Below are 21618 nucleotides of genomic sequence, written 5' to 3'. Positions count from 1 at the left end.
CCTTCCGCGTGACGCTTTTTCAGGAAGCCCGCTTGCCTTGGCGGGATGTATGTACCGTTGGGTGGAGAGCGGCAGGAAGCGGATAATTTTTTTTTTTTTTCCTCTATGTGTGCCGGTTCAGACTCTATTATTTAAAGACAGTTCCCATTTCCTAGATTGGGCAGAGGATACGGATGGAGGGAACCAGCGCATCGCCCAGCCCCGGCGCGGGCACGGCGCGGGCCGCGGACTGCGATGTGAAGGTAAGGGCCTAACGAGAAATATTTTGCTTAGGAATTAGGGGCTTTTAAATGGCCAGTGTTAAAAAAAATTAAAATTAAAAAAAATGGGAAAAAAACTAAAAAAAAAAAAAAAAAACAAAGAAAGAAAAAAGTAGAAGCAGCAGAGCGGGTAGGGCTGCCACGGAAAGGGGCTTAAAGCATCCACACGTGTTTGGGACACAGTTTCCACGGGCTTTAGAGGCTGGCTCATGAGTTTGCCGAGCTGAGCCGAGCCGAGCCCGATCGGACCGGGCCGAGCCGAGCCGAGCCCAGTTTGACCCAACCGAGCCGAGCCGAACTTGATCGGGTCGGGTCGGGCCGAGCCGAGCCCAGTTTGACCAGACCGAGCCGAGCCGAGCCGAGCCGAGCCGAGCCGAGCCGAGCCGAGCCGAGCCGAGCCGAGCCGCCCCCCGGCGAGTCCCGGATGTTGGAGCGGCCCCGCTCGCTCCGTCCTTCGCTTCCATAAAAGGCCAAGGGGCCCGGCGGCGCGGGGCGCGTTTTTCCTTTAATTATTATCCCCCTCCTCCTCCTCCTCCTCCTCCTCCTCCTCCTCCTCCTCCCTCCGCCTCCTCTGCCCGCCCGCCCCTTCTCCTCCCGCGGCGGCCCCGCAGGCAGCGGCTGGGGGGCGGCGGGGCAACGCTGCACAGCCCCGATCCCGCCCCACCGCGCCCCCATCCCGCACCACCCCCCCGCCCCGCACCCTCCCCGCCTCGGCGGGCCGGGCCGAGCCGGCGGGCGGGCGGGCGGTGAGGCGCGGCTGGCGGTGCAGGAGGCCGGGGCCATGGCGCTGGACGGGATCCGCATGCCGGACGGCTGCTACGCCGATGGGACGTGGGAGCTGAGCGTCCATGTCACCGACCTGGGCCGCGACGTCACCCTGCGGGTCACCGGCGAGATCCACATCGGCGGCGTCATGCTGCGGCTGGTCGAGAAGCTCGGTGAGTCCCCCGGCACCCCCCCCACCCGGCCCGGCACCCTGTCCCGGCGTCCTCCCAGCGACCGGACCCTGCCCCGGTGCTGTGCCTGGGCTCCCAGCACCCTGCCCCGGCACCCAGGACCCTGCCCTGGTGCTGTGCCTGGGCTCCCAGCACCCTGCCCCGGCACCCAGGACCCTGCCCCGGTGCTGTGCCTGGGCTCCCAGCACGCTGCCCCGGCACCCAGGACCCTGCCCCAGCACCCTGCCCCGGCTCCCAGGACCCTGCCCCGGTGCTGTACTTGAGCATCCTGGACCCGGGACCCTGCCCCGGTGCTGTGTTTGGGCACCCAGCATCCTGCCCGGGTGCTGTGCTTGGGCTTCCCAGGACCCTACCCCGGCACCCAGGACTCAACCCCAGTGCTGTGCGTGAGCATCCAGCACCCAGGACCCTGCCCTGGCTCCCAGGACCCTGCCCCGGTATGTGCTTTTGCTCCCAGGACCCTGCCCCAGTGCTGTGTTTGGGCACCCAGGACCCTGCCATGGCACCCAGGACCCTTCCCCCGTGCAGTGCTTTAGCTCCCAGCACTCTGCTCAGCACCTTGCCCTGACACTCAGCACCGTGCCTGCCCTAAGACCCTACCCCCAAATTTTTACATCCCAGGGCCAGTGGTGGGGCCTCAGCCCCCATCCGCCGCCTGCTTTGCACGTGGGATTTTACCCAGAGCTGGGAAACGGCTTCATTTATGGGGTGCTGGGGGGATTTTTGTGGGTGCTCTCCAGTTAACAGGACAATTTAACGCTGAGGTTGTAGCTGGCTCCGCGCTGCTTTGGCCAAGGAACGCGCCTCCGAGGGCCCTTGGCGAGCACGGGGTGATTAACGGGGTGGCGTGGACAAGTGGGGGGAACTTGGGAGACCCGGGGACGCCGCGGTGTCCGGTGGCTTTGGGTGCGCACCCGGACAAAGAGCCCGTTTGTCTGGGACGCGTGGGAACGGGCGGCCGAAGCCACCGGGACGGCTTTTTGGCGGAGGAGCCAGCTCGGGCTCAGCTCCCCGCCGAAAGCCAGAGCCCCGACGCGCCGGCCGCGGGGAGCTGTGCCCCGCCAAACCTCCCTCTTGTCTTTTTATCAGCTCTTTATGGCTCGGGTGTGTTTACTCAGCGGTACAGTCCGGGCTGGTGACTGTAATTACGCAAATAAAATATTAATTGCCAGGTCCCCGCGCGTGCCTGCGGCTGTGGGAGTAGCGGAGCTGTCAGCCGTGGGTCCCGTTTCAATGCAGCTTTAAAAATGCCGTCTTCCACCATGCTTAGGTTTTGATTTATTAATTATCTGAAGTCAAAGGAAGGAAGGGACGGATATAAATACGCTTGTTCCGAAAGGAAGCAAGTGCCTGCATCAAAGGGTCTCGTGCTGGAGATAGCCTTGACTCTCTGAAAACTTGATTTTTTTTTTTTTTTGGTTATTTTTATGCTGGAGCTGCAGAAAGATTTGCTGAAGTTGGACACTCAGTGACTAGGGGGGGGGGGAAAAAAACTAAAAAACCCAGCTTTCTAGAAACTGTTAAAAAACCCCGTCGATCACGAACGAAGAAGCGATGCTCGCCTCGCTTTCCAGCTGCGCTGGGAGATGCCGAAGCAGAGCCGGGGCCGACTCGTGTGCCGAAAGCCGGGCGCGTGCACGGGGGCCGAAGCCCTGCGAGGACCTAAATTAGCGCCTGACGTAATGCCTTCCTCCACCCCCCCCCTCCCGAAATGTGTTTGCCCGGTTCCTCTCCGCTTGTTAAATTAGGGATTGTATTAGAGGGAAGGAATGCGGCGGCCGAGGGAGCGGGGATGGTGCTCCCGGGGGGCTCAGCCCCAGCGCCTGCCCCCCCCGGGACGGTCAAGACCCGCGGAAATCTCCGGCTGTTGCCTTCCCTTTCCCCTTGGCTTTTGTCGCCAAGCCAAGCTGTACGTATTGAGTTCCTTTTAATCTTCCTGCGTGTCAGCTCTTCCAGCCCTCTCATTATTTTTATGGCTCCTCTTTGAGCCCCTGCCAGTTGATCGGGGTCGGGTTTAGCGGGGCGGGGTGGGACGGGACTCTCTTCTCGCCCTCCTCAATGCCCTCCTTCATCCAGCCCCTGCTGCTGCTTCGTCTCCAGATGGATTAATTTTGCAATTTTTCCGCGTCAAAACCCTTTCCCTGCGTTTTTAACCTATCCCTCCCTGTCGTTCCTCTGTCGCTGCCGGTGTCCGTTTCCCTTTAACAACCCCCAGCATTAAAAAAAAATAATTCATCTTTTGCAAAGCAGATTTTTTTGCCCGGAACTTTAAGGAAATATCTTAAAAATAAAGTCATCTTGCAGCGCCAGGATCTCCTATGGCCTTGAACATCATGGTAGAAGGAAAGAAAGGGGTCTGTGCCTTGGGCAGGGGTTTCCCAGCTCCATCCCTGGGGACAAACCTCCCGTAGGCTTCGTGCTGCCACAGAAAGCGGATTTTTTTTGTGACCTGCTCGGAGTTTCACTAAAGTTTTGGGGATCGCTGTGAATTTGCGGCAGACCGACCCCGCTGTAGGATGCTCCGCTGGTGAGCAGTGGGGGGGTGGGGGGGAAAGCCTTCCCTCCTCCCAGCAGCAAGGGGAGCTTGGAAAAGGGAAAAAATCGAGATTTACGTTAGTATTTTCTGATTTTTGTAGGAGAAAACGATGGCGGCACGTAGCCTTTTACCTCGGAGAGGGGTGGGATGCGCGTTGGGGTGCTGCGCTCGGAGCAGGAACGCGGGAAAGTCTCTCCTCCCCTAATTGCGAGGCTGCGGGTATCGGTAAATCTTGTTGACTCTGTCCTCGCCTGCGCGGAGCGGCTGCGGTCGGACCGTTTGGGAATAAGCAATTAAAATCTGTCACTAATGCAGGCGAGGATTGGAGGAAACCCAAGCGGCGGAGAGGGATTCTGGTTAATCAAGTGAATTGCAACGACCTGTTCGCTCCCCTGTTATTTATCACCCCGCTGGATTAAGCCACTTCGTTAATTGAGCCGTGCCCTGTGCTTGCCGGAGTCATCTCTGAAAAAATGGGCAAAAAAAAAAACAAACCACCTACTGGGGTTTTAAGAGCTGTAGTATTTAGTTGGGGTCTGCACTGGAAACTCCTGGTGCTCATGCAGGGTTTTTTAGGAATTTTGCCACTATTGACTTACAAACAAAAAAAAATAAGGCTTAAAATCACTGGGAGCAGAGGAAGGAAGGAAGTGAACGCAGGTTATTGTTGTTGTCAGCTTAAGGCTGTTTTAAACACATGCGTGGAAAAAAAAACCCACTTTTTTTTTTTTTTTTTTTTGAAATACGCTTGGGTGAGCTTTGTGGGGTGGCCGTTAAACGCGGGGTTGCGTTCGGGGGATGCTCTGTATGGGAGTGGGAATCGAAGAACAGCTGACGGCAACGGGGAAGGAGGGACAAATGGCGGCTGGCAGAGGAATGGTTTAAGACAGATGACCTAAATGTGCACTGAACGGGCTCTGAAAGTCTGCGGATAAAAGTTTTGCGGTGGAAATGCAGATTTCTCCCTGGGTTTCTTGTACAGGCAGTATACGCGTGGCAGCCGGCTCCAGCTCGCTGGGAGCACTGGTGGAGGACTGAGCACCTTTAGGGGTTTGTACCTGAAGAAAACAGATAAGTGAAAGAAAAAAAATAAATAAATAAAAATCAGGGTTTGGAATGACGATAGTCCTGGACGGAAGGGCGTTTGTGCTTGCTGCATCACCCGGCCAAGGCGGGCGGGTGGCTTGAGGTGCGTGGTGGCATCGCCGTTTTACGGGGCCAGGGTGGGCGCGCAGGCTGCGGCGGGGATAAATGTCAGAGCGAGCCCCCTGCCCTCGGTAGAGAGCGGCCGATAACGGCGGGCGGTGATGACATCTGAGGCCGTGGGGTTTTTTTTGTCAATCACCTCTTCGATAAGGGTTTGGGCAACTGGTTTGAACTCTATTGTTCCCTTGGCAGCTCCTCCACTATCTCCTTCCCATCGCTTGGGAGAGGTGGGGATGTCACCTGAGGACTGGCACAGGAGTTGTCCCATGCAAAGTGTTTTGTTTAAGGTGAAGTAGCACATCTAGCCTGCAAATGTGTCCGGGATTCACCCCAGGGGCCCAGTCCGCCACGGAATGGACGCTGCCAATGACTTCAGCTGTGCTCTTTAAGAAGATCGATTGAAAATATTAATGTTCTCCCCGTAAAGTCTTTTTCTTAATGGACCCTTTAAAGGGTTATGAATAAAACACCAAAAAAAGTGCAGCGTCATCCGTTTCCCCAGGTTTGTGTTTGAGGTTTTGCAGTGCTTGTAAATGCTCCGAGCCATCCTGAGTCTCGCTGGGGAAATTCCTTGCCTTGAAACTGGAATGAACTCTTGGAAACAGCTTCAAGCTACGTCAGAGAAATGCAGAGTCCTCGCCCCAGCCCATTTCTGGTGGAAGCACGAGGCAGGATGAGTCTGCAGTGCTGTCTTGCGGGTGATTTGCTCCTTTTGCTTTGGAGTTCTCCAAGGAGAACTTGGGTAGGGGCTCACTGCGTGGCCACGTGTGCTTTGCCGTTAGGAGAGGCGAGAGGAACAGCTGGAGGCTAAAGAGAAATAAAGGAAGGATTTTACTGTAGCCACGCTTTCCGAAAATACGTATCCGAGCATCAGTGCTTGGCGCCTGGAGTACGGTCGGGGAGTTTCTCCGGTCCGTGCCGCCAGGATGGCAGCTGAGCATCTTCATTTGCGAGATCTGCGGATGCTTATCTGGCCGTCAGTTCTCGGTCGAGACCAGAAGGATGTTTTGCTTCCAAACGGGCGCTCGGTCGCTCCTCAGTGTTGCTTTTCAAGCACGTGGCGTTCACGAGAGCGCTCTCGAGTGCCGTTGACTACGCCGGGAGGCTCGCGAGAAGCTGTTTGTGTTCCCTGTGAGGTGGGGTGGGGAGTGGTTGTCTCGAATAACGCGATAAACGGTGGCGGTGTTTGCTGCCGAGGGCGGCGTGGGCCGCCGCGGTTTGGGCGGGCGGGACTCCTGTGATGCTCCCTCTGAGCCCAGGTTTTTCTCCTCGTCTTCCTCGACTTCCGCAGCCAGCGAGAGGTGGGATGGCGAGCGCAGAGGCTGGGGGAAGCTGGCATGCCGCTGAGCGCAGGAGTCCTCCCGCTCCAGAAACAGGCGGTGGTTTTGGGCCATTTTGAGGTGAAAATGGTACCCTGGAGGCTGCCCGGCAGAGATGCTGCCCCTTCAGCAGCATCTTCAAGGAGACCAGGGGAGCTGCTGATGCACCCTGCATTTACGTATCGCCACTTGGTTAATATCTTTGAATACTTCTCCCTTGAATAACACATTTTTTAGTGGCATTTTAGTGACAATATGCAAGTGCCTGTTAACACCGATGCTCTCTGGCCACGCTCATTGATCCGTGCCGGGCTGGCTCTTTATTTTACATCCAGCTTTTGACTCCAGCAAGTTTCTACGTGGGCCCACACCAAATTACAAGGATTGTGGCTCAAATAATGTCCTCTTTGTTAGCGTGAGTGGAATATCCATCTGAACTGCCAGTGGCCAGAGGAATTTGGGACGGGGGTAGGTAAAAGCCATATGCAAGCAGCTCCAAGCTGCGATCACAGCAATTAATATTTCCACACAGAGTGGCAATGACTCTTTGTAAGCCAAAAAAAAAAAAAATTAAATTTTAATTTTTTTTTTTTAATTCTTTCACTACAAGCCATCTGCTTTGGCTCAAAAAAGCCCGGCTGATGACACAGATCCCGGTCCGAGGAGGAAGACAGCAGGGCAGGAGGCGGCGGCGACGTTCCCGCGGATACTAGAGCCTGGGTTTGTCGTACCACAGACAGGAAATTGTTGGGTTTGCTGCTCCCACCCAGCCCAAATCAGTAGTTTCCTCTTCCAGCTCCCTCAGGTTTCGATTTGACGTAAGGCGCGTGGGGAAGCCCGCGTGGGGAGCTGCATTTGCCGCACTCGCATCACTCCAAAGGAGCTAAAATGATAGAAATCGTCACACTCACATATTTCCCTCTTTTTTTTTTTTCCCTTTTTTTTTTTTTGCCCCCATAGCGACTTTTATTTTCCCCACCCTTCTCCATCAGGGCTTGCATTTCACCCAGGCGTCTGGCCGAGTTTCTCTCAACCGTATAAAAACCCAAACAAATTGTACTCAAAATAGTTTAAATTTTCTCTCTAGAAGCCAAATGCCTCCAGGTGTCCCCTGGCAGGGATTTTTGAATCCTCGTTCTGTGCTGTTACGCGTGCAATGGTTGCATTCAAAGCAGGCACCGTCCTCCTCTGGGTACCGGGGTAAAATCGTACCCCACCTCATTTTTGGGGTGGAAAACTGGCATTTGGTGATTGTCAGTCTGAAACCCGCAGCGGTCTGCAAGCTGATGAGCAACTTCTTGCAGCCCTGCTGTGGGATATTGTAAAAAGCAAGGCAGGAACCTGGATTTTAACCCTCGGTCTCGGATTGTGAGGGGAGGGGGAGAGCGGAAAGGAGAGCGGATAACTGCGTGGAATTGTGGATGTGGGGACTGTTTACCGAGTTGGGAAAGAGCAGAGGGAGTGTTTGCACTGCAAACCTCGGTTGTTTCAACATCACCGGTGACACTGCTACTGCGAGCGCCTATTTTGGGTGTTTGGGGGAAATTTATTTTTTTTTATGGTGATTTTTTTCTTACAGACAAGGGGAAGGAAGGAGCTCTTGGCACGCTGACTTCAGCCCGGCGTCCAGCTTTGGGCGTGCTTGGGGCAAAAAGCTTCGTAGTGTTAAAACATCCCAAAGAAGACGCATTTCTTTGTTCTCGTCCTGAAATGTGAATTAACCAATAGCTTAGAAAGGGGCAGAGAAACAGAACTTCTCAGCTGGTGGGGTTTGGTTCTGAATGTTCTCGGTGGCTTTCAGGGTTTTCCAGTGGTCGTAATTTGGAAAAATACCGAGAGCCTCAAATTCCTGCTGGATGGAGAAATAACGAGTTTGAGCAGAGCTGTAGTAATTTCGTTTTCTTGCCCAGGTTTGCTTTTGCACGTTGCTCTGCTTTCGGTTGTCCAGGCTGGAGCTTCTACCAGGTAGAAGTGACGGGGAAGGAGAAGAGCTCAGCAAACCAGAGGAAAGCTTCTTTATTTTCTTTTTGATTTTCGGAGAACTGTGCTCCTCGGTTTTTCTTGCACTCGCCTGTTTTCCAGCGAGTTTGCAGCAGCTCTGGGTCCATCTCGCACTCCATGCCCGTTCAAATACGAACCTTGGTCAGGAGCTGTGCGCGTGGCACATCCATGAGCCTGCAGTGGTCCCTCTTCTGCAGACCAGGTGGGACCTTGGAGACTGCCGATTTTTAGTAAAAAGTGGCTGAATTTAGAATCATAGAACGGTTTGGGTTGGAAGGGACCTTCAAAGCCCATCCAGCCCAACCCCCCTGCACAGAGCAGGGACATCTCCAACCAGATCAGGTTGCTCAGAGCCCCGGCCAACCTGGCCTGGAATGTTTCCTGGGATGGGGCACCCACCACCTCTCTGGGCAACCTGGGCGAGGGTTCCACCACCCTCAGTGTAAAAAATGTCTTCCTTATATCTAATCTAAACCTACCCTCTTTCAGTTTAAACCCATGACCCCTTGTCCTATCACACCAGGCCCTGCTGAAGAGTCTCTCCCCACCTTCCCTGCAGCCCCCTTTGGGCACTGAGAGCCGCTCTAAGGTCTCCCCGGAGCCTCCTCTTCTCCAGGCTGAACAGCCCCAGCTCTCTCAGCCTGGCCTCACAGCAGAGCTGCTCCAGCCCTCTTAGCATCTGCGTGGCCTCCTCTGGACCCTCTCCAGCAGCTCCACGTCCTTCTGATGTTGGGGGCTCCAGAGGTGGACGCAACACTGCAGGGGGAGTCTCACCAGAGCGGTGGAGAATTTGGATGGCAGGTTGGGAATGGCGTTGGGAAGGGGATGTCTGTAGGCGAACAGGTGATTTTTAGCTTGCAAAACAACTAGGCAGCAAGCAAAAATTCATCTTGCCAATTATTACATTTTAAATCTCTTACCAGCCGATTATACGTGTTTGGTGACTGTTTTCTTTCTTCCCCCTCCTCCCTGCAGGCATGAGCTGATCTAGTCGGGGATGTCCCTGCTCCTTGCAGGGGGGTTGGACTGGGTGGGCTTTGAAGGTCCCTTCCAGCCCAAACCAGTCTGTGATTCTATGCATACTTTCAGAAGGATTAATTGCCAAAACTCCCAATGCAATTAGAAAGTCAGCGTTTTATGAAATTGCCTGGAGAGAGCTGTATCGCTGTCTTCCTCGCTGATAACACACAGAGCTTTGCTCCACATGAGGTCTGGCTCGAGAGCCGTCTTTTGCTTGGTTGTGCGATGGGTGAGGTGGAGCCAAGCTCGAGGCCGCCGTGGCTGCCGAGGAGGGGTGACACTCCTTTCCCTTTTGCTCTGCCCCGGAGGGGATGCGCTTTGGGCGAAACGTGGAAGGTTTGGTGTCCCTCTCCTGGAAGGTTTGGTGTCCCTCTCCTGGAAGGTTTGGTGTCCCTCTCCTGCAGAGCGGCATCCCAAATGGTCTACGAGAGAGGGACCAGCGCTGGCTCACATTTTTGGTGTGGGGGGACAGTTGCAACCCTCGCTTTCTGGTGGGCTGAGCTTTTGCTGGAGAATAACCGTCGCTGAGGCACGCTCAGGGAATTGCCTGGGGAGACTGATGTTTCGGATGAGAAGCTGGGAATTCGGTTTGCCTGTTCGGTCCTCCTTTATCCGCCGTATGGCATCCGTCCCGCCGAACGTCCTCTGGCTTCGGTATCGGGTATGATGTCTTTTTGGCAGGGACCGGCTCCCTTATGCCTTGCACGTTCGTTGGGGATGAGTCAGGGCTGCAAGCTGCTGGCACCGTCGCTTTTCCTTTTCGGTGAGGGAAGCGCGCTGCGGGGCTGGAGGGTGAGGGCTGGTAGTCAAGGCAGTTGAGTGCTCCCTGGAGAAGTGGTTTTCCTTCCTTCCTTCCTCTGCTGCTGTCCTTCGGTCTGACGCTTCCTATTTGGTGCTGGGTGAATCATGGAAACCACGCTCCTTAATCGAGTTTTCTGCCATTTCTCACGATTCCATGCGAGGCAGGGAGCAGCAGCCGGTGAAAGCCTCTCTGGAGGGATGCTTGATGGCTGGGGGGAAACACTCAGCAAAATCAGGTTGTAAAGATCTTGGGTTTTTTTTTTTAAAAAAAAAAATCCACCCTTGTTTTCCTTTATTCCCTCCTGTAGAAAAATGAGCAAGCCAAATGGGTCGGGAGTGCTGGTGCAAGGATTTAAAGCAAAGCTACACGGCGTTTGCAAAGACCTTCCTGAGCTGCTCGGGGCTCGTTAGCGTGAGGGGTGCTGGGGGGCCGAGGTGGCCCCGGCTTTCGGCTCCTCCAGAAAGTTTCTCGACGTTCCTGGGTCCGCAAACCCGCTCTCCCTGCCCGGGGCGGGGCTGCGCTGAGCAGGTGAGCAGCTCGGAGAAACCCAGAGACCTCCTGCTGCAACAGACGCTGAGAAAGAAAATAGATTTTGTTATATACGTGTATTTATTTATAGTGAATTTATGCATAAAAACATAATAAAAGTGTGCGGGTGCCTCTAGGGCAAACACCCTGTGCTGTGTTTCGGTACGAGCGGTAGATACTGCTGTGGCGTCGTGATGAATTAAATTTCCAAGTGCTAGTTGAGTAATCCTATTAACGCTGAAAAGAGCTTCCTTCCTAGAGTTTACTTTCCAAAAAAAAAAAACCCAACAAAATCACTTTCAGGCTTGTCAGGATTTGCTCTTCTCAAAGCCTCCGCGCGGGCCCGGCTCCGGCAGAGATGCTGGAAGGCTCAGCATCCCGCGGGGCGGGGAGCAGCGTTTTGGGGGGCGTTTGGACGCAAGGTGTCAGCTTCCTGCTTTTGCAGAGGTGCTCGTCGACGGCGTGGGCTCGCACCGCATCCCTGCTCTGCGCACAGATTATAAAACAATACCGGTAAAATTTCCCCGGGGGCTTTCGCCGCGCCTCGTCGCTGGGCCGCGTACGTGGTGGGGCTCTTCAGGAGCAGGGCCTGGTTTTGAGCAACAAAAAGATTAATCAATGCTTTTTTTTTTTTTTTTTGTCACCTTTTTGGCACTTCGGTTACCATCCCTGCCCCGTCGAGACGTAGCCTTGCCCTTGTAATCCTCACTTACGAACCCAATAAAAGCGCAGTTTTACCCCAGCAGCGCAGCAGCGTGTTCCCTCATTAGCAGAAGACATTCCGTAATTTTTCTGAGCAAGGACACGTTGAACATCTGCATTCAACATTGCGTCCTGATGTGCTCAGTGTCCTCCACAGGCTTGCTTTGTGGTTTTGGTTTTTTTTTTAACTCTTCCCTTTTTTTTTTTCATTGCTCTTGACTAGCTCTCTGCGACTGCACGGCGTGCTTTGACGTCAGGATTTCGCGGCGCTGAACCACGAGCGTGTCCCCTGGCACGCCGGGACGAGAGGGAGGGCTCCTGCGCTCCGTCGTGGTCGCGGGAATCACAGCGTTGGGAACAAGGCTGCTTTTGTCCATATTTTGTGCTTTTCTTTTTTTTTTTTTTTTTTTTAAACAACCGAAACTATTTTTCATGCAAGAAATGTTCTTAGATTTAAATTCCAGCACAGGTCCGCCCTGTTTTGGAGACCTCCGTGGGTGTGTGTAGATGTTCTCCTGAACATTTGTTCTCCTGGAAACAAAATAGGGTAAAATAGTGGTGGTGGTTGCCCGAGGTGGTAAATAGGGAAGAATTCAAGGTACCGCTGTGCATTCACCGGTGGTAAAAGCCACTCCTCAGGTGGCTGCTGCAGAGTGGCTGCTGTACGCTGTATTTTTCGTAGCCTGGGTTAAAAACATACAGGGCACGCAATTAAAACTCCTTATTAAATCTCATTAGTACCAAGAGCATCAGATTGTCCTGGCTACGGCTTCGTTGCAGCGGTCTGATAATAATTTCATAGGGTATTTATCTCTGCATGTCAAAGTTTAATTTTTCAAGTGTCATGGCTGGAGGCTGGAAGGGTTTTTGTTCCATTTTGGACTTTGCTCTGCGATTAAATCCCCGTTGGGGGGGGTGGAGAGGAGTCTATGCCAGCGCACGCCATACCCCAAAAGACTCAAATCCGCACTAAAAAATAGATTTTTTTTTTTTTTTTTTTTTTTTTGCCCCAAGACAGCGACCATGCCACCCAGCAAAACACATCAGCCTTTCTGTTGGACTCAAGATAAATGAAAACAACTCTGTTTTTATTTTATTTTTTTTTTTCCATAATTGTCCTGGAAGGAGTGGCTTTGGCATGCTTGAAGGAATCTGGGTGTAAAGAGGTCAACATGAGCAGCGAGGAGTCGATGTCCCGTCCCTCCCGGAGGGAGCGATGGGTTCGGCTCTGTAGATACACGTGTGTGTACGTATATACCCATAAAATAAGGGTACAGCTATGTGTGTGTGTGTGTGTCGTCGCAGCCTGGGCTCATCCCTCTCATGAGTACTGGGTCCAGCTCTGGAGCCCCCAACATCAGAAGGACGTGGAGCTGTTGGAGAGGGTCCAGAGGAGGCCACGCAGATGCTGAGAGGGCTGGAGCAGCTCTGCTGTGAGGCCAGGCTGAGAGAGCTGGGGCTGCTCAGCCTGGAGAAGAGGAGGCTCCGGGGAGACCTGAGAGCGGCTCCCAGTGCCCAAAGGGGGCTGCAGGGAAGGTGGGGAGAGACTCTTCAGCAGGGCCTGGTGTGACAGGATGAGAGGTCATGGTTTTAAAGTAGAAGGAAGCAGATTCAGACTGGATAGAAGGAAAAACTTTTTTACTCTGAGGGTGGTGGAACCCTGTCCCAGGTTGCCCAGAGAGGTGGTGGATGCCCCATCCCTGGGAGCATTCCAGGCCAGGTTGGATGAGGCTGTGAGCAACCTGATCTGGTTGGAGATGTCCCTGCTCCTTGCAGGGGGGTCGGACTGGATGGGCTTTGAAGGTCCCTTCCCACCCAAACCATTCTGTGATGCTATGATTCTAAATCCCAATCCCCACAGCAACTGGGAGGACTTCTCAAAAGCAAGCGATGGTCTTGCAGCCGTCCCCAGCAAATTCGCCGGATCCGATCCGCGGACGCAGGAGCTCAACCCTGCACCAGCGTCCGCAGGCGGGAGAAGGAAACGCAGCGGTATTTAACGGTTGTATCAGGAGTTTCTGCAAAGTAAATAATATTAATGACCACGAGAGCAGGCGCTGGCTGGAGCGAGACCTTCAGCAGCGCTCTTGGCTGTAAAATTTTTCTTTATTCTTGCCCTACCCCAGTACCTCTGTCCTGCTCCACGCGCTCGATTCACCGTTTTTTGGTACTTCTGAATGTTTTGGGAATGTTAGCCACATTCTCTGATTTTTTTTTTTAGCGACGTGAAGATGTACCTCATTGACACGCACCGCTTGATAGTACGTGGAAAAGGAAAGCCTACCAAAGCAACCACATGAGGTTACGTGCAATGAGGTTTTTTTTGTGATATTTTGTGGTTTTTTTGTTTTTTTGGTTTTTTTTCATCCCCTCTCTTTTACTTTTAGTCTTCAGTTGCTCTCCTTTTCAAGTTTTCTCGATACTTCTGCCTTGCTTTCCACGCATAGTGACCGTGCAATGCATCCGGATGGGACAGAAGGGCGCGGAGAAGATTGCATCCCCTCCCGGCGCGCTCACGCAGGACACGCCGGGCACTCCCCAGCTATTTATTGCCGGAGGTCTCTTCTCCTTTGAAGGAGTTTTTCTTCCCTGTCAGCTTCCCAAGAGGGGTGTGGAACCAGCCAACACCCAGCCTCTGGCTTGGAGAGCCCCTGGCCGCTCCTCGGGCTCGCGAGCGCGGGATTAATGCCTTATCAGCAGGTATTTCAGCTTCAAGGTACTTTAATCCCCCAGCCGCCTCTCGAGCCGTCTGCTGCCTGCAGTTGGGGTTTTAAACATGCTGTGCTGTCCGCATCTGTATTTTTTTTTTCCAGTAGAATGCGTATTGCATATTTTTTAAAAATAATGCAGCCCATGTTTTTTTTTTTTCTTCCATCCTTATAAAAACCCTCCACCAATTTCAGCCCATCTGTCCCATACCCATTGAAATGCTGGAAAGTTTTATTTTTGTTGGTTTTTTTTTTTTTCTCTGTAGATTACCAAGTACAAAACCCACTGTTTGCAAGAGGAAATGCTTAGCTTGTGAGTTGGTTTCAGTCCTTGCACCATGTCTTATATATGTATCTAGTATTTATACATGCGTGTGCGTATAGATGTGTATGTATATGACACGTGTGTGTATATATGCTGTATATGCATATATTTTTAATATATCATAGATCACAGAATGGGTTGGGTTGGAAGGGACCCTCAAGGGTCACCCAGCCCAACCCCCCTGCAAGGAGCAGGGACATCTCCAACCAGATCAGGTTGCTCAGAGCCCCGGCCAACCTGGCCTGGAATGTTTCCAGGGATGGGGCATCCACCGCCTCTCTGGGCAACCTGGGACAGGGTTCCACCACCCGCAGCATAAAAAACTTTTTCCTTCTATCCAGTCTGAATCTACCTCTCTCTATTTTAAACCATGACCCCTCGTCCTGTCACACCAGGCCCTGCTGAAGAGTCTCCCCGTCTTTCCTGCAGCCCCCTTGAGGCACTGGGAGCCGCTCCCAGGTCTCCCTGGAGCCTCCTCTTCTCCCGGCTGAGCAGGAGAGCCTGTTCTCTCTCAGCCTGGCCTCACAGCAGAGCTGCTCCAGCCCTCTCATCATCTCCGTGGCCTCCTCTGGACCCACTCCAACAGGTTCACATACTTCTGCTGTTGGGGGCTCCAGAGCTGGACGCAGCGCTGCAGGGGGGTCTCACCAGAGCGGAGCAGAGGGGCAGAATCCCCTCCCTCGCCCTGCTGCCCACGCTGCTGGGGATGCAGCCCAGGGTGCCGTTGGTTTCTGGGCTGCAAGCACACGTTGCCAGCTCATGTTGAGCTTTTCGTCCACCATCACCCCCAAGTCCTTCTCCTCAGGGCTGCTCTCCATCCGTTCTCCCCCAGCCTGGATTTGTGCCGGGATTGCCCCGACCCAGGTGCAGGACCTTGCCCTTGGCCTGGTTGGACTCCATGAGGTTGGCACGGGCCCACCTCTCCAGCCTGCCCAGGTCCCTCTGGATGCCATCCCTCCCCTCCAGCGTGTCGACAGCACCACACAGCTCGGTGCCGTCGGTGAACTTGCTGAGGGTGCGCGCTGTCCCACTGCCCATGGCGCCCACAGAGATGTTGAACAGGGCCAGATGTGTATATATGATGTAAGTGTGTATATATACGTTTATATAGATAATATATTTTTATATATCTGTACGTGGAGCAATCTGAGGTATTGCGTGGGTAACGGCAAGGTATTTTCCTACCTCAACTTCCAAGCGTGCCTAGACCAGAGCAGGAATAATCATCGTTAAAGGCCCCCATGGTGCACACCCACCCTTGGGGAAGGGCCAGGACCGGGGCGGGCTGCTGTGCGAATTCTGCTCCTCTGGAAAAACAACCAGTGGGATGGACGGGCTTTGGCTCTGCCCTGTTTTGTACCGGTGGAGGATGATCCTTCCGTATTATTCCCCCAGGAGGGCTGAAGTCTTGAATCCGTTGCTCTAAAAGCCGTCGCTTGTAATTAAGAAATGAACTGAAATCTCTGCTTGCGTCCGCCGTCTCTCCTGAGGTGAGGAGCATTTGCAGCTTCAGCTACAAATCTTTGTTGCCAAAAATCAAACAAAAACCCATGGTGCAAACCAGGCAGGCTTGCAGAAGTTCCCTCCAAGCTTTTTGCAGGAAGTTTTTGATCGTCTGCCTCCGACGTGGAGGCGATGGCGGGCTCTTCGCTGTCCTGTGGATTTAATCAGGGATGTGTGCGTGAAAGGGGTTGCCGCTACCTCACAGGGAGCGTTTCCCAGAGACGGAGCCCACCGCTTCCTGCTCTCCACACCCAAATATCAATCTAGTGGGGTTTAACCATGTGCTGGGGAAGGGGGAAAAAAAAAAAAAAAGGTTTATTTGGTCGTATCAGGGCTCTATTGTCCGGAGCGGTGCACGGAAGGAGGACCCATCTGCAGCAGGGGATATCCCGAAATAACAAGGCAAATGCCGTGTTTATGTAACGCTGGAGACTTGTATACTATTGCTAGTAAGTGATGAGCTCGCACAGAGAGCCTGCCAAGTGACGGTAATGCTTCCTGAAGAAAGGAGCTTCGGTAGCTGCCGCAGAATTGGAGCAGAAAAGGCACTTTTAAAATCCACGGATCGGCGTTTGTTGCTTAAACGATAATTGTATATGCTTGTATCTGTGCAGCAGCAGTCCTAAAATTCACGTACACTTTGTAGGCGTCTCAGTTAAGACTTATCTTCTGCTCCCTGAATTCTAGATGGGAATTCAGTGGCAGCCGTGGGAATAAAAACCTGCGGCTGTAATTGCGCTGGACAAGCTGGTGTGGTGTAATTGCCGCGAGGCACTGGCGTGAATTGACAGCTAAGGATGTTTAAGGTTTAAAATACTTTTATTGAGCAGCCCTTCGCCTCTTCTCGTAAGGTTCTGTCCTCGCAGAGCTCTCCGCAGCTGTCTGGGCGATTTCGGATGCCTCTTACGTGTGCGGGACCGTCTGAACAGCTTTTCAAGGTGAACGGCAAGCTTGCTCTGTGGGTTTTGCGGCACAAAATGTCCTCGGCGTCACCTATGCCACATCTTGGCATGGTTTGGGGAGGCAAACAAAAATCAGGTTTTTCCTCCAAATAAATAAATAAATAAATAAATAAATTTCACAGCTGGGTCCTCCAGGCTCCCAGCAGCCGAGGTTTCGGTTCAGGCTGCGCGGGGAGGTGGAGGAAGCGGGGAGCGGGGATTATTTTTTATGCCGGGAAGGAAGCGCTGTGCTTCCCTTTCCCGCTGGCTCCTGGAGCTCGCCGTCCCCTCCACCACTGACGGCTCCACCCTCCGCGTCTCCGCAGCCTTCACCTGGCAGGTTCCTTGTCTGGCAGGGGAGCGTCGGTGGCAACGATTCGCTGTGTGACCCTAGCAAATGCAGCTTGTCCAGGGATCTCTCCGTGCTCTCCTTCGCCCGAGGTGACCGTGGTGGGAGGATGCTGTTTTACTGCGCTGAGGACACCTAAATCCTGGTGGCTTTGGCATTCTTCTCTCCCTGCCGTGCCGTAGCTGGGAATCGGCCCGATTTAGACTAATACGGGTGGATTTTCCCACCTCACCAAACAATTCTGTTTCTTTTCCTGTTTGCTTTGATCAAGGTGCTGATGAACGCTTGCCGACCTTGACCGTTTCTGCTGCTTTGCACCACAGCGTTGCCGTAAGGCTGGTAGACCTCCTGGCTGGAGATAGCAGCTCAGGGATGCGCAGGGAGGATTTAACAGCTCAGAGGAGCTTCTGGATCTGCAAACACCTCTGCTGAGATTTGCAGCCTGCTTTTGGACCTGTAGTAACCTTTTGAATTTGAGGTTTGGGATGTCTGAAATGCGTTTGCGGTGCTCGGAGAGCTACGCGGGCTCTCGGCTTGCTTTCCGTAAATACGAATCGGCCAGTCCCGCGACTGACCCTAGTAAATGGGAAGAGACTGAGCTGGAATAATAAGCCTTGTCGTAAAGCTGTAACCCCGACAAATCGGTAACTCGTGAACTGGGACCCTGGTGACGGTTTATAAACCTTTGGTCAGGTTTAACCGGGCGGTTGCCGTTCCCTGGTGTGTAAGGATTGCTCCGAGCCCTGCATCGAGCCTGCTGCCTTGCGAAGCACCAGAGTTTTTCTTGTCGACGTGTGAGTGTTAAACTCAGCCCCACAAGTCAGCTGCTAAACATTTGCCAAGCTCTTTTATATGTAACTACCCCATGGGGCAGCCACAGACCTTTACCTTGCTGGCCGTAGCCAGCATCTCACCGTTAATTCAAAGCGTTAATTGCTCTCAGGCCGAAAGACGATGCTGTGCGTATTCGTGCCACGGCCTGAAAGGTTAATCTGCAGCGTAAACCCAAATCCCTTCTGTTAGCCCTAAGTGTTAGTGATTCAAAATGCCTTTTTTTTCCTCCCCCCGGACTTTCAGTGCCAATTTATTCAGCTTTCAGTAGGGCAGAAGTTGGACTTCATTACCAAAGTCCATTGTAATGATCTCTCAGATTTTTTTGAGAGTAGCCAAGGCTTGTGCAAGTTTGCGTGCTTTTCTATATTTGGTTTTGTTTAATTTGATTGTACAAAGCTGTTGAAAAGCCTAGCTGAACATTTCCACTTTCCTGCTGCATGATTATGCCATTAGACCAGGAGTTCAAAGAAGAAAAAAAAGCTTCTGCTGGGTTTTCTCCATAACCCTGAGCTTGAGATCCAGGTTTTCAGATAGGGACAGAAAAAGTTCGTTTGTCCCGTTGTTCTCGTCTCGAGTGAGTTCAGATGTGACTTGTGGAGATAATCTTCATGATGTCAGCCCTGGAGTGAGCTGTTTGGTACCTTCAGCCTGTTGGGTGGTGTGTCTCCTGGGGCTTCACCCCTGGGCTCCGCTGGGTTTGCCCTTGGCTTTCTGGCTGGTGCCGCGCTGTGCGCAAGCATCTGCTGGAGGGTGGAGGGAGGAGCGGTTGTAATTTGGGTTAAAGTGATGTTTCCCGTTGGGATTCTGGGATCTGAGGAGGAGCTGGAGCTGAAAACTGAATTATTTTATTACTGACGCCTTAATCTGGGAAGTGCCATGCTTTCAAGCTTCTTTTTTATTATGAAAATTAAAATAATCCTCATTCAAAGTCCATAAACTCAGAACTTGCTGGTAACTCTATCATTTGCAATATCGACTGCAGAAGTGTCCCTGTAACTTGTCCTGCAGCCTTTTGAGGTTCTCCTGTGCTTGCCCAGATGACATCCTGAGGAAACACTTGATTTTTCCTTTGGAACAAGAGCTCTGGCTGTCCACGTTGCTGTCACCGTCGATGCTGATACACCCCCTGGTCGGTATTTTTGGAGACGGAGGGTTTAGGCTAAGCAGAGTTTTGCAAAATGCAGCTGCAGCGCCTGGGTTGTTCCCTCCCCATCTCCTTCCCTTTGTCTGCTGTGGTGGTGGGACATGGCACCATTAACACCGGTCAGTGGTTGTCAGACTGGGAGATGCTCCACAGGAATGCCAGGGGAATGCAGGGAGAGCAGGGCAGGTGTTGGCAAAAAATATTCCAGGTGTTAAGGAAAATACTGCACAGTGGTTGTCTTTTTGAGTTAGCACCATGCTTTGGTTCCCCAAAGGCTTCCCAGGTTGGCTGTGACCTTCAAAGAGCCTGTGGAAAGAGATGTGGCTGTTGGGTTTTGCACTGTTGTTCCTTTGGGAAGTAACTTTTCATTCCATTTGGGAATTTCTCAGTTTTGTTTGTAGAAAGTAAAGAACTGGAGAAGACACATTGTTGAATTTATGTAGACCTCCTCCTATTTCTGCTTTCCATGTGTGCCCAGGTGGCTGGACTCACCTTCGGGTAGCTCAGGTGTCCTAGGTGGTGGGGATGGGGAAACCCAAGGATTGCTAGTTAGCCTAAAAAACCAAAATCCCTCCTGGGGAAGGTGTCCGGTCGTTCATGACCCCCTTGGCTTCATGCTCCAGCCTCATCGCTGCCAGGCTGAGTGATGCACAGGCACGTTGTGTCTCATCCTTATTCCTCTTGGGTTCTTCCCTACTTTTATCTCCGTGGTGGCTTCTAGGTGCTATTGAGTACAAGGAATTATTTGTATCTGGGAAGGGCTGTCAGCGTTTTTGGATCGATAGTCACTTCTCAGTTAAACGCATTTAAACTTCTACTTCTGTCTTTTGAAGGCCGATTCTGGTCCCGGTTTTAACTGGTAAAATGGTTTCTCTGTTGTAGATGTCAAGAAAGACTGGTCAGATCACGCGCTGTGGTGGGAAAAGAAGAAAACTTGGCTCCTTAAAACGCACTGGACGTTGGACAAATACGGGATACAGGCTGATGCCAAGCTCCAGTTCACACCTCAGCACAAGCTGCTGCGCCTTCAGCTGCCCAACATGAAGTACGTCAAGGTGAAAGTCAACTTCTCGGACAGGGTCTTCAAGGCCGTTTCTGACATCTGCAAAACGTTCAGTAAGTAGCGAGGGCTCAGAGCCGCCGGTGGGCAGGTTGTCGTTTGGTTCAGCTCCTAAACGTGTGCTCGTCTCGTCAATTTAGTAAATTGCTGGGATTTTCCACCTTCCAACACCCAAGTGACCTGGGCATCAAGAAGCCTGGACGTCTGCTGTTTTTCCCGTGCAAATCTAATCTTTTGTGTGCAAATACTTAAATAAGGGGACTGATCGTACCACAAATGTAAGAAGAAATACATTTTCTATGCTAAATTCTGTTTCATAGCAAGCCTGTTCCGGTTTTATCTTAGGCGAGGCAGTAGCAGCCCTGCTTTGTGTTAAAGCAAGCTGCTGGTGTTGGGTTGTCATTTTTTTTTTTTTTCCTGCAAATTTATGTGCTAGATGAAAAACAAACCCTGAAATAGGAAACCTGCCAGCTCCATGGGTTCTCTTTCCAGTGGAAAATCATATTAGAGATTAAGTGATGGTGCTTCACTGTAAAACTGTCTGGTGGAGGGAAGGAACCGAGACTCCCTCTCTCCTCCCCAACTCCTCTTCACGATCTCTTTTGTTGAGAAGAAGCCCCAGAAGAAAGGGTGGAATCATAGAATGATTAGGGTTGGAAGGGACCTTTCAAGGCCACCCAGTCCAACCCCCCTGCAAGGAGCAGGGACATCTCCAACCAGATCAGGTTGCTCACAGCCCCGGCCAACCTGGCCTGGAATGTTTCCAGGGATGGGGCATCCACCACCTCTCTGGGCAACCTGGGCCAGTGCTCCACCAGCGTCAGCATAAAAAATTTTTTCCTAATATCTAATCTAATGGGTGTTTTCCTGCCAGATGCACAGGGCTTGTCCCAGGCTGATCTTTGTCCCCCCCGCAAAAATCCCAGGAGATGATAACTTTGCTCCAAGGAACTCAAATACACCCTCGAAGTGGGCTCGGTGTCGGTGTCCTTCCCCGTTGCTCCCCTCTGAAAGGAGCCTGCAACCCGACCTCGACCGTAGTAAATCTATTTCTGCTCTCAAAAAGCAGCCAGGGTTACTCTTGGCTGACCCAGTTCTTTCGTGAGGCAGGAAGAGCTCAGCCGTACGTGCGGTGTTGTGGCGTGGCGGCCAGCACATCTGTGGTTAGGTCGGTATATATAGCTGATTATGAATCTTTGCTATTTCTTTCCTGTTTGTTGGGGTTTTTTAAATACAAATATTGGGCAATTTCTCCTTAAAATAGAAAAGGCTTAGCCAGCGTTATTTCCCAGTCCGTTTTGCTCCCCCTCCTCCCATCTCCCGTTGCCTTTTTTAATGCCGTGCTAGACGGAGAGGTCAGAGGCATCTGCGTGGTTGCCGACGAATCTTTCTAGCAGTGAGTCACCTCAGGAAATTCTGATACG

At 52.5% G+C, this 21618-nt stretch overlaps 1 protein-coding gene and 1 long non-coding RNA gene across 5 annotated transcripts in view; both read left to right on the top strand.

Moving 5' to 3' along the window:
* Positions 1 to 876: 876 nt before the first annotated feature.
* The window catches only part of FERMT2 (FERM domain containing kindlin 2), a 50036-nt gene continuing 29294 nt past the window's right edge, over positions 877 to 21618 (top strand). For 2 of the 4 annotated variants that reach the window (XM_086748331.1, XM_086748330.1), the window contains exons 1-2: positions 877 to 1198; positions 20017 to 20250. In XM_086748331.1, the coding sequence (XP_086604457.1) occupies positions 1042 to 1198; positions 20017 to 20250 (391 nt within the window). In that variant the 5' untranslated portion in view covers positions 877 to 1041. The remainder of the gene's footprint in view (positions 1199 to 20016; positions 20251 to 21618) is intronic. The other 2 variants (XM_086748334.1, XM_086748333.1) reach the window with 1 other exon arrangement.
* On the top strand, positions 3142 to 6114 carry LOC147600433 (uncharacterized). The gene is made up of 2 exons (XR_015258629.1): positions 3142 to 4802; positions 5246 to 6114. It is a non-coding gene; the product is annotated as an uncharacterized LOC147600433 (long non-coding RNA).

This window comes from Chlamydotis macqueenii, chromosome 5 (assembly GCF_036417535.1).
Source record: "Chlamydotis macqueenii isolate bChlMac1 chromosome 5, bChlMac1.mat, whole genome shotgun sequence".
Taxonomy (NCBI): domain Eukaryota; kingdom Metazoa; phylum Chordata; class Aves; order Otidiformes; family Otididae; genus Chlamydotis; species Chlamydotis macqueenii.
This window is presented reverse-complemented; position numbering and strand designations above follow the sequence as displayed.